At 40.0% G+C, this 12657-nt stretch overlaps 1 protein-coding gene across 1 annotated transcript in view; it reads right to left on the reverse strand.

Moving 5' to 3' along the window:
• The window catches only part of MYO16 (myosin XVI), a gene marked incomplete at its 5' end in the record, with an annotated part of 447953 nt that overhangs the window by 89912 nt on the left and 345384 nt on the right, over nt 1-12657 (reverse strand). The window contains 2 exons of the mRNA XM_079779480.1: nt 1742-1988; nt 7120-7216. Of these exons, the coding sequence (XP_079635606.1) occupies nt 1742-1988; nt 7120-7216 (344 nt within the window). The remainder of the gene's footprint in view (nt 1-1741; nt 1989-7119; nt 7217-12657) is intronic.

Consider the following 12657-nt stretch of genomic DNA (forward strand, 5'->3'; position numbering starts at 1 on the left):
TCCAGCCCCTGCTTGATGATAAATGAGCACCTTGGAGATTCATCATTATCACTGAAAAAACAAAAGCAAAAAACAAAACAAAATAAACTCACACAAATGCAACACTTCTTAAGGAGTGCTACATTTTCTACCAGGCATTCACTGAATGAATTTTTCACACTCGGATTATTAAGCAAATAAAAAAAAAAAAACCAGAATTTTAATCTGAATGATCATTTCTGGAGAACCCATCTTAATAGAGAGTTACTGATGCATCAAATGCTGGGAATTCATCACCACTTCCCCTTGCAAAACAACATATACTTAAAACTATCAACGATTTACATTTTTTTCTCGCTTTTCTCCTAACCAATTAAACCTCGTTGGCAATTATTTAATTATATGCAGAATTATTATTTTCTTCTGTTACCCCCCTGGTTGTCCAATGCCAAGTAAACTGCAGGTATTCAACAACAACAACAACAACAAAATAGACAAATACTTCTTCACTTAATTTTATATCAAGCAAATGAACACATAATCAAATTGAGAAATTGGGGTGGCTGTTTAGCTCCAGCAGAGAAAATAACAAACATTATTCTGGAAGTCATATAAAATTAATAGTTATCTGGTTTTAAAAAAATTCCTTCTGGCTTCATATGTCAATATAATCATGTAGCACCAAGATGCCAATGCATCCATTTTACAAGGAGTCTCTGAGCATTTGTTTTAATAATTATATATTTGCATGGCAGCACACCAACAGGGCTGGGATCCACCGCAAAGCAGAGCCAGAGGCCCGTGTAGAAAACGAACTAGCTGAAGATAAAAGCATGGTGCTCAGTGGGTGATTTGTTTTCCTTGTAATGTTTAATTATAGTTTTCCATACAAAGGGATTTTTTTTTCAGTTTTTAATCACTGAGATATTTTAAGCTAACTAATGAGAGGCACATCACCATTTCCACCTTAGTAAAAAAATCATTTGACATAGGTAGTCAAGGCAAAGGGGAGTCATTTCTTAGTGAGGAAAAGAACTAGGTATTACCAAGTTCCTATGAAAAAACAAGCATCTCCTTGACAGTGAATTAGGATCCAAGGGACCCACGCGCCTGCCCTCCCAGGGTGGGGTTCTATGAACCACAGGGTCCTGATCTTTCATGGAGAGGCACGAGTGATAAAGTGGAGAAGGATCAGGTGGTCCCCACATTTCTATTTCAGCCTCCAAAGTGAACTTTAAAATAAGAGTCTCTCCCCAAAGCGTTCCTTATTGGCAAAGAAAATGAGACAGTTTACTAAGGAAAATATCTATACAACCATTTATTGGTTTCACTACTTTTGTTTTGAGAGCGGCTTCTCCATTTTTTTGTTTGTTGTTAGATTTCCAGAAGTTTCTCTGAGTGAAACTTTGATATAAATGGCATTTGTATAAAGATGTGGAGAAGCCAGCTAAGACAGAAATATCAGATGCCTTAAAACTTTGTGCTTGTAAGGGAAGAGACTGATGCAAGCATTGTAAGTGAAGCAATAATTACTCCGTTGGACTAAACTCACACATGTAGCGTTTATTTCATTAAAAGGAGGCAGAGGAAAAGCATCCTATTGGTTTTTATGAGGTTTCAAATAAAGGATGGGGGCATATTTGCCAGTTCCCGTAATTACTGTCATATTTGATTGAACTTTGCATTAAGGGCTATCAGAACTTTCTTGATTCCACTGAATCAATTACATAGATAATTAAAGTTGCACATTGTCTGCCTTTACCTTTTGGTTCCTTCCTCTTGCTTGCCTCTGGCCTCCAACTTCTCTTTGTGGTAAGTAGCACTCATTTCATTCCTGAGCCGGTCATTCTCACGGGCAATGTCCGAAGCATTCTGAATGACCAGGGCATCATAGGTCTTCAGCCCCATGTCCTCTGTAATCTGCAGGAAGCTGTTGATGGATGTGACCTCTTGCTGTCTGATGCTTCTTTTCTGAAGCAAGTGCTGGCGTGCCAGAAATCCTCTTATAACTTCCCCATAAAAGAACGCAATCAGGGGTCAGGGAGAGAAGCAACAGCGGAAAAACCCAGACCCACACAAACAAAAGTCACAGTACATTTATGTCTGAGCAAGTACAAAATAAGATATTTAATTCAAAATAAAATGTACTAAAACATTCTAATCTTGCATTAAAAAATATCTAAATTCAGTCATGATAATGCTAGAGACACAAATCCTTAAACTGAATGAGGTCATGCAAGTAATATTATAATAAGGCTCCCACACTTTTTCTTTTGTTTGTTTGAGAGGCTAGACATTGATAGACTGGACTAAAGTCAATGAAAAAGAACAAGGTCCAAACCCCAGAGAATTTTGAGGTTTGACTCTAACTGGACCATTTTGAGACATACTGATTATCTTCATTACATCAGATTATAACAGAAATGATGAGGCTCCTGGAATCAATCTTTGAAAACATCATGCACATATCGTTAATAGGACTGTGATTTAACTCCCAGAAAAACGAACACTGCACTTAAGACTCTAAGAAGATATCGCATAGAAATATAGGACACCCTTCCTGCTCTCTGGGGAAGCAAAAGAGGTAGAAAAATGTGTAAGAATTGGGGGAAACAAGTGAGTGAATACATTTTGAAATGGCTAATTTCAGCACACATGTAAGACTTGAAATAAAAACAATGAGCACAATTTAAAGGTACTTCCATGTGTTTGGAACACCATTTGATCACTCACTTCCCCAATTCAATGATAATTAATACTCCATTATCTCCATTCTGTAGACAAAGAAAGAGAAGGTTAGTGAGGCCTTATTACAGTGAGTAAACCTTATTATAAGCAACTAGAGGCCTGGTGCACGGATCCATGCACTGGTGAGGGGTGTTGTCTGGGGGGATTGGCCTGCTGTGGGAGCGTAGCTCATCCAGGTCAGCCCAGCAATGCTCTCACTGTGGGAGCATGCTGACCACCCGGGGGCAGCTCCTGTGTTAAGCGTCTGCCCCCTCGTGGTCAGTGTGCATCATAGCAAATGGTTGACAGGTCTTTCTAGTCATTCCACCATTTGGTTGCTGGGCTTTTATATATACATAGATGGTTGCTGAGCTTTTATATATATAGATATGTTCATAGCCTCCTTCAGCTTAAGGATTTTTGCCTTTAGTATTTCCTGAATTTAGATTTCCCTTTTTAATACGAGATTAGAATATGTCAGTAAATGTTTATTCTGGGATAAATGTATCTTCCTCCAAGCAAACACAACCAATGAATAGAAGAGCCAGGATTCTAGTCTCTGGTTATGAGGCCACGCTCATTCCCTTAGCATCCAACCACTCAGACATCACGTGATCTGTCACACTGCAGAGAGCAGGTCACCAACAGGGAAGCCAAGGTAGCATGCTTGCAATCAGTGTGAAGAAGAACTTTGTATAACACCGAGCACAGGGTATAAATGGATCAGGTTGCATCCTGAGAAAGGGACTCTGCTTCCAGTCTCTGAGCAAGTTCATGAGAGCAAGATGGCCCTCCCTGCCTGTGGATGCTGTGGACAGATGCAGGGGGGGTGATTACTATTGGGTCCTTTTGACTCTGGGATGCCATCCCTTCCAATTCTAAGTTTCTAAGATTAGAAGGAAATGTTCAGATTTTAAGAAGGTCTATACTTTCAGGGAAAACCAATGAGTGTAGCAACATCACTTTATTCTCGTCTGTAGGGGAGGAAAAAAAAAAAGCTGTGAAACACTGAGTGCTTTAAAATAGTCCGTGGCTACCGAAGAACAGTGTGTGGGTTATCTCTGACATCCACTTGATGCCTTTCCTTGATTACAAGGTGGAAAGCTGCACACAACTTTCCACAATTATGACTTCAGAGGCAAGCACTCTGCAGGCAGCTAAAATGCTTAAGGCTTTTATTCCGATGGCAATACTAAATGTTTAGTTACTTTGGAATGCAGTGGTATTGAATTAACTGTAAACAGTCATGCTGCACTAATCTAAAGGGGGGGAAAATTAAACAGTAAAAGGTACAACCAGATTTGTAGAAAGAGAAAATGCAGAATAAGTATTAACCATGTGAAGGGCACACTGGGAGAGAGAAGCAGAATTCAAATTGTCCCATTCACTTGCTAATTCTATTACATTAAACCCACACACACACACACACACACACACACACACACACACACACCAATAAAAACAAAAAAAACGGAGACATTGACTTTTGGAAGGATCAAGCTGTTTAATCTCTTGTAGTAAAGGGAATATTAATGTGGATATGCCAGACTTCTTGTGACCGCTGAAGTCAGCAGAGCTATTCCCTGGATTCATCTTGACCCTGGTATCGATGGTCCCATATTTGGAGAACTCCATTTTCTCACATTTCGTACTAGCACGTTTTCAAATTCTTTAAAAATGTTATACCAGTTGCTAAAAATTGGTATATTTAACCAGGGACAACTAATAAAAATGAATTTGCTCCAATATATATGGATACTTATGCTCTTCCTGACAATTTTAAAAGACTGCTTTTATGACATTTATAGTATTCGGATTTTAAGTTTCATCCAGGACAAAGTAAACGTATATAGTCAGAGAGAAACTTCTGTTAGGAATAATTTGAGATTAAAATAATTTAATTTAAGATTAAGAGTAACAGCTTTCTTTCCCCCTAACATTTACAAAGAAAAAAATGAGAACTCTTAAAAAACTGGAAATGACACCATATCATATAAATTTTGAGTAAATTTCATAGTAGCAAAAAGTACTGAAGGAACTATTCCAAGAGATATAAAAAGAAAAATCAATAACTAATGCTTTGCATTTAAGAGCCTATAATTTAAAAAATGCTTTTATATCCTTTATTTCATTTATGCCATAGGAAGTTATGGTTTTCATCTTGATGCCATTTTGTAGGCCATTCTCAATTTTTTATCTTTAGAGGTGTAGAGATAACTAGAGTTCTGCTCATTTCTTTTATTTCAGGTCAGCAGGGCACAGCAACTTATCTTTGTAACAGAATAGAAGGGAAATTTCTAGTGGGCACCCCTGATGGAAGACAGAGGACACATTCTTCTAATTATATTTAAGGAACATTTCCAGGAGAATTTGATACTTCGTTCTATGTACATATAACATGAGATTAAATGGGGCTCTCAGTTAACTCCATAGCGCGGTGATTACAACACTGGTCTTGTAAATTGGATTCTTCCCATTCTAATCACAGCTGAGGCTGGAACTGTAGCTTCTGATTCAGGGGGTCTGGGGTGGGGCCTGAGACACTACATTTCTAAGCATCCCAGGTGGTGGCGAGGCTGCAGATGCTCAGGTCACAGGGTGGTTTGTGAGGGCTGGCCACACAAACAGGGACTGCCAAGGTGGGTCCAAAACAGACCTGTGACCCCAGCCTCTCTCTACACTGATGAAGGATAAAATTAAGGAGGCCAGGTGATCATCACCCACAGAGAAGCCACAGTTGCCGAGAGTTGAGGGTGGGTCCTTCCCCTAACCCGAGGCTTCCCCCACTGCCTCCGACCAGGTAAAGAGCAAGCTGCTGAAAGTGGCTTCTGAGGACCACCCAGAGAACTTGCTATGTGACTGGAGTTTGGAGGACATGGTGGAGCGTGAGTCCTGAGAAGACGGATGCTGCATCAGTGGCTGCTGCCAGGCCCTGAATGCAGGGTGGCTCTGCGGGGAGAAGCTACACCTGTCAGGGTCCCAGGGTGTGGTTCTCCAACACCAGACATGGTTTCCAAGACAGAGATGTCTGCTTGCAGTCATTTAAAGAGACTTCTTAGACAGCATAGAGGCCTGGGCAGAGAATGCCCATGGGGTACCCAGGGGCTGAGGGGGGGGGGGATTATAAGTGACTGTCCAAAGGAGAGGTCTTGTCAGTTCCCAGGTGGGTAGTACAGATAAGTGCTGAAATGTGGCCACATATCCAAATCGCCGTTGAACACCTGATCACCCACCAGAGGAACCCCAGGCCAGGTCACACTGCAGATGTCAGACAGAAGAGCTACTCTGTCCCCTCACTCTCCCTCCCCTTCATCAGCTCTGGAGGGTCACAGGTGCGCATGAGCCTAAGTAGGCAGGAGTGAGAAGCATGCCCACTGCCCACCTGTGGGGCCTGAGAGGTCCAAGATGAACATTTTTACTTAGAATGATGTGCTGAATTTTAAGCGTTATTTGGATTGAACTTGTTCATTCTGAATGAGACGGTTTGAGGAACCAGAATGTAGCAGTACTTTTTATCATCAGAAAATGATAAGACATTGGAGATTTCATGAGGGGCGTGCCTGGATGAAACCAGGGGTTTCAAACAACAGAGCCCTGAACAGAATGAAACTGATTTCTGCATCCTATGAATTGTCTTTGCTAGTTTTGAACAGCTTCAAATATACCAGAGAGCTCATTACAACCAGTTCCACCAAAAACTAGCATCTGGATTAATTTTTTCCCTTTTCCCTTTCTTTGAAAATTATATTTATAATGCATAATTAAATTATTGAGAAAATTAAAAATCTATTAAGTATGTATGTTTTATGTGAGGCATAGTTATTATTTTTAATATGTAGCCATTTTGATGGTTGCTTGGGTTTTGATAGGAAAAGAAATTCTAAAGGAACTCTCTCAAAGTTAAAATGAAAAAAAAAATGCTATCTGCTATCAAAGATAATGCTCCAGTTATCATCACTGCTTCACAAAGGAAAAATAAAGTCAAGGATTTTCCCATGCATATGCAGAATCACATAAAATATGATCTAGCCAATCAACTGACTGAACTGGCTGGGAATCTGGCTCCTTGGCTGTATCTAAGTACCACCGTGGGTTCAAAGGTACACGCTTCTTGTCAAGATCAATAAGCATGAATAACGCTTCTTCCAAACCATGGTTTAGATAAAAATCTGCTACAAAATATCAGATGAAATGACTACCAAATAAAGCATGAGCAGTGTAGTGTCTGTGTACACTGATTCAGAGACAGGTAAAGAGCAAACTAAGCCACAGTGCTGCCTTAACCCCCGAAAAGTGTCCATAAGTAGCATCTTAGTGTGGAAGGAGCAGTTCACCCTAATGTAGATCCCACTGATATTTAAACTTCTGTTCCACAACTCACAAAAGTTCATATATGTTAGTGTGTACTGTTACCTTTTTGACAGATGATAATTTTTCTCTGCAGCTGTAGGCACAAATCGTTGAGCTGGTTGGCATGGCAGTATTTTAGAAACACTTTTCGGATTCCCATCTAAAATGTAAATAGCAGGGAAACATTTAATAGCATGGAGATGCCAAAATGATGATGAGAAAACCATCAGGCAAGAGATTTTTCTAGAAAACAATTAGAATAAACAAAGCTAACAAATTTAATGCCGGTACATCTTCCTCATTATTTTTTAACACTATTAAAACCTAATCCCAATCCGCCAAATTTTGTTCTAATAAGTAACTTTATTGTGTGTACACATTGTCACCAATGTTTGCAAATGCCTACACACTACAGTTGTGGTAGTTGCGCCAGGTAGTGCAAAATACTAACGGGCGTTGACTCTTTTTTTTTATTGTTGACACTATTACAGTTGTCCCTCATCTCTCCCACCTTTGCCTACCTCCACCCAGCCCGCCGCCACCACTCCCCTGGCTTCACCACTCTGTTGTCTGTTCATGGGCTATGCATATGTGTTCTCTGGCTACTCTCTGCACCCTTTATCCAGTCCTCTTTATCAGAAGATAAAGCCATCCCCATGCATGAATTTTCACACTCCAGAGCCAGACCCCTAACTTTCCTTTGTGATCCTTTTCTTTTCTCAACCCAGGGCAGGGTGGTTACGTTTACAAAAAAGGAAAACAAACAAATAAAAAGACCCAAACAAAACATACAAAGTCACACAAAATTGTATCATGTCAATTAATTTTTCTACTAAACTGTATATTATTATATACTAGAGGCCCGATGCCTGAAATTTGTGCAAGAGTAGGCCTTCCTTCCCCTGGCTGCCGGCACCGGTTTCCCTCTGGCACCCAGCACCCAACTTCCCTCTGGCACCCGGGACCGGGCTTCCCTCGCAGCCCCGGCTTCATCTGGAAGGTCTTCCAGAAGGACATCTGGCCTAATTAGCATATTATGCTTTTATTATTACAGATTCAATGTATATAGCCGCAATTATAGAACTGCAACATCAAAGTAAAAAGACTCAACAAAGTCAAGTGTGAGCAATAATATTCTAGTCATCTGCATAAGCAGAAGTTTACATTGAGCTTTCTTCTCTAGAATTTTAAAATTTCATCACGTCCCCAAATTTGTTTCCATAAAAAAGGTTAGTGGTATGCGAGCTAGTCCAATCATGCTGCTATTGATGAAAGCAGCTACCAAAGAGAATTCTTAAAAACACACAACAATAAGCCATGCTGAGCATTTAAAAAATAATTTTCCTGTGTGTTGTGCTCATTTTCTAAGAATTCATGGAACTGAATGCCCTTTACAATGTGAGTGTTCACAGTTTCTCAGGGGAAGCAGGCTTAAATAATTGCAGAAAAGCCTGGTAAATACAGACACGAAGTGCTGTGGAAGCTCGGAGGTGATATTCTGTTAGATAAAGAAGAAATACTGCATAGGCAAACCTTGTAATATGTTCATAATCATATTCTCAGCACTTGAGACAAACACTGTTAAAATAAGAGGAAGACTAACATGGGTGCTCCCAAGCATGACCTGGGGACATTAAATGATAACACCGCACAGCCTGTGTCATACATCACAATGACACCCGGGGCTTGCATGTATATACACACCATTAGGTACTGGAAAGGTTTATAGGTCAGACTTGTCTTCAGAGTACGTGGCCAGAGGCAGTTTATGAACCTTTTCATATGGAAACGGAGTTTACTTCAAACATATTTTGTCACTTCTCATCTTTCCTTCTAACTCTCCTCTTAGACATGTTGTCTTAATGAAACACACATTTACACGGAATTGGACCAGAATCTTACACTATGGTAGTCAGGCTAGTTAGTTAGATCAACAGAGAATGTTCTCAGCTACTGTTCTGTTTCAGAGGCCTCTGGCTGACTAGATGTTCTTCTTCATTTAGTTTTTTTTTTTTTTTTTTTTTTTTTTAGTTGGTTGATATTTGAGACATAGGTGGGTGGCTACAGAGAATTGTTACTTCTTTCCCCCATTGTATTGCCATTCTCTCTCCCTGGTTATTTTCCATAATTCAGTCTTTTTCCCCCTTCCCGACTATTGACTTCTTTTGGCAGTGAACAGGAAGAACAGTTGGTACTGTCTGTGAGCACTGTGGAACAAATCTGTGAGACAGGCATTGGGAAGGAGGGAGCATGTCATCTTTCTGTTCATCCCTGATGTGGCATGTTACTCACTGTGGGGAAACTACATCCCAAAGGCAACATTCATGCAAACCTGAGTTCCAAAATGAAACTCTAAGAGAGTGATAGCCAGCAAGACCCCACAATTGGTGGAATCAATAATAATTAGGGGAACTAACAAATGGAAATAACACAAGGGGAAGAGACATATAGGATGCAACCAGGAAAAGTAGATTCTAGTCCCATCTCCATACTTAAAAGGAGACCCTGGGCAGGAAGAGAGTTAGACGACTAAGATCTCTTACAGTGACATTTCTAACAGCCATTCAAAAAACCAACTTCGTTTATCTTGAGAATTCTGCTAGATTTTAGAGTTACAAAGGAGGTCCCTCTCCTCAAGGAGTTCAAATGGAAAATCTGCAGTAAGCAAATCTAGCAAGAATACATGCTCAGTGTGATAAGAGTTATTTTCAAAGACCCTCAGAGAGAAAGAGGTGATCAAGGTGGAATCAAGTAGGATTCACTGAGAAGCATGTTATCTAAGCCATTTAGCATTGAAGGATATGTAGGAATTTTCCAGGGTGGCTAGGCATGGTGGGAAAAGATGAATGTGGGGCAGAAAAACTAGCATATGAAAGGCAAGAAGCAGAAAATGACAAACCAGCTTGGGGGTACAGATGTGTGAAGAGTGATGAGAGAAGAGATTACAGATGTAGCTAGTGGCCAAATCGTGAAGAGTATTACAGGAAAACAGGGACATTCTCCTATGAGCAATGTGGCTAAAGTGAACAAATTAAAGGGGATCAGACCTAACTTTTATAAAAATAATTTTTGAATCTCTATTTGAAATCTATAAAGTTCTTACCTTTTCAGGAGAATGGATTGTTGGGCTTGGCTTTGGGAAATAGTTTGCTGGCAAAGTGAGATAATATAATGCAATCACAACAGTTTGGGTTTGGAAGATTATACAACTGTTGCTTATCTGGTGGCCAGTCCCTCTTTATCCTTTATAACTGAAGCCAAACCCCACCTTCATTAGTAGATTTCTTATACTCATTTATTTGCTTCCAGTAGGGCTTTTATGACTTTCATTTGTGTTCCCAGAGCACCATCTGAATGATCCTTTTTCTCTTATTGTATGCATTGCATATTTATCATTATCTATATAATCACATCTCTCAAAAATATGAAGATATATTCTTGATATTACAAGTGGTAGGGATGTGAGGAGGGTGGGTTTGAATTAGACAGAGAAGATGAGGAACTGTGAAGTCCTGGTGTAAGATGAGTCTATAGATGGATGATAATGTCTTCAAGGATGAAAATAAGGTATGATGGGCGATGGGAATAGAAGCCAGACCCAGAAGTCATTCAGCAATCTGGGAATACGTCATGGACATCAGTCAGCAATAGAATCAATTGTGGTGGAAATAAAAGAAAAAAGAAATGGAGTGAAAATGGTTCATAAGTGGTGTCAACATAAGAAAGTTTGGACAGCAATGATTCAGCTGATCCTTCTCTACTGAAACAAAGGAAGTGAGAAAAAGTGAAATCATAAGATATTGTCAGAAAATATCCAGTTTTCAGGATAAAGTAGATTTTTTTTTCCAGTATATATTAGCGATTCCATGGAATCTGATAGTGGATACTTCAGAAGTAGTCTGAGTGTTTCATAGGGCTGATCTGTTAGGCCAGACTTGGAGTTCTTGATGGGAGCCATGGATGGGGATAATAGCAAGGGAGGAGGGGAGTGGGTGTGTGAGAGCACAGGGCATGTGCGAGGGAAAGTGGTATGTTAGACAGACAGGCACATGTAATGTTGGGAATCAAAGGCCAGCTCTCAAAGCTCCTGGTGGATTTTGGTGAAGCTATGCCCATAAAAATTCTCCCTGCCAAGGTAAAACCAAGGGCTTTGAAAGTAAGGAGAGCTTCTAGGCATCTGGGAAAGAAATAAATCTGAATCCACATTTAAAGTATCCTGTTTGACACAGCTAAAGACTTCATGGAAATGGCTAGGTATTGTGCTGCCATCACATTCAGGAAATTTTAGAAAGTTCTTCATTCACCTACTTGAATGAAGTAGGTGAATGAAGATGGACTGATCCACTATTTCATATCCATTCATTCATTCACATTTTTATCATATATAATTTATTTGTGGATTGGCAAGATACGAAGATGCTCATTAAAAATGTTACCATTTGTTTGACAGTTTCTGGTCTTTTGGGGTTGTCATATTTGCAGCAAATGTTTCATCTCTTCTAAAAGATTAAAATTAGCCCTTCATCAGTATTTTGGATTTCTTCATCAGAAGCTATTCTGAATAATGCATTTTAGTCCTTCAGTCTTCTGGTATCACTGATAGTAAGGATTCGTGAGGCATAAATCTAGAAACTTTATCAGAAAAACTCATAGAAGATCACATTCATTTTAGGAGAAATGTGTTGGTCATTTTAATTTTTCTATGGAATAAATTCACATAGAGTTACTTTGTAATCAGTGCCTTAGTGTGCTGTCTCACATCCAACAAATTAGGATTCATCCGAATGAGAACAAATGTTCAGATCACCTACATTCTTGATTCAGTTGCATTCTCTTATAAAAACATATTTCTCCCTCACACCATAGAAAAGGAGGGAATGAAACGTTCTCCTACTGAGCCCTCTCCCTGTGCACTCCCTAGATGCAGAGTGTTCTGATCTGAGATTAAAATGTTCATGTCATTCTCACTCCTATAAAAGTAAGCCATCTGTGAATTATAGTCATTGCTATTTTTATTAGAAAACCATTAGGATTTTTTTTGAAGTGACAGATTTTAAAAGATTATACAAAATTATCATTGATGACTCCGAAAGCTTCAATTACTGCTACAGTCTTCGGGGATTTTTTTTAGAGGTGCAGGCTGTGGGAGCACAGACACCTGCTGGAATGGCGGTTGCGATGGCATGTGGGTGGTCTGGAGGTTGTACTAGAGAGAGATATTAAAGAAACCTGTAAAGGCCCTCTCCTCCCTCTTCCTCTGCCCTCCTCCTCCTCCTCCTCCTCCTCCTCCTCCTCCTCCTCCTCCTCCTCCTCCTCCTCCTCCTCTTCCTCCTCCTGATTGCTGCTTCCAATCACAGTTACAAGGAGTAGTGCTTGCCCTCCCATGGAGGGTTGGAGGGACCCACACTTCTTGTTTCCATGGAAACCTCAGGACACCCCCACTACACAGGAGATGCACATTACTGGCTTCCCTTTTTAGGGGTGTCCCCATTTGACCACTCCTCACTGTATGGGAGATGACGAACAAAACTAACTTCAGAGTGGTCCTCCTAAACATCATTATATTACTTTTGTGCTTAAAATTACTTAATTGCAAGTCAT

This window comes from Cnephaeus nilssonii, assembly GCF_951640355.1.
Source record: "Cnephaeus nilssonii genome assembly, chromosome: 8".
Taxonomy (NCBI): domain Eukaryota; kingdom Metazoa; phylum Chordata; class Mammalia; order Chiroptera; family Vespertilionidae; genus Cnephaeus; species Cnephaeus nilssonii.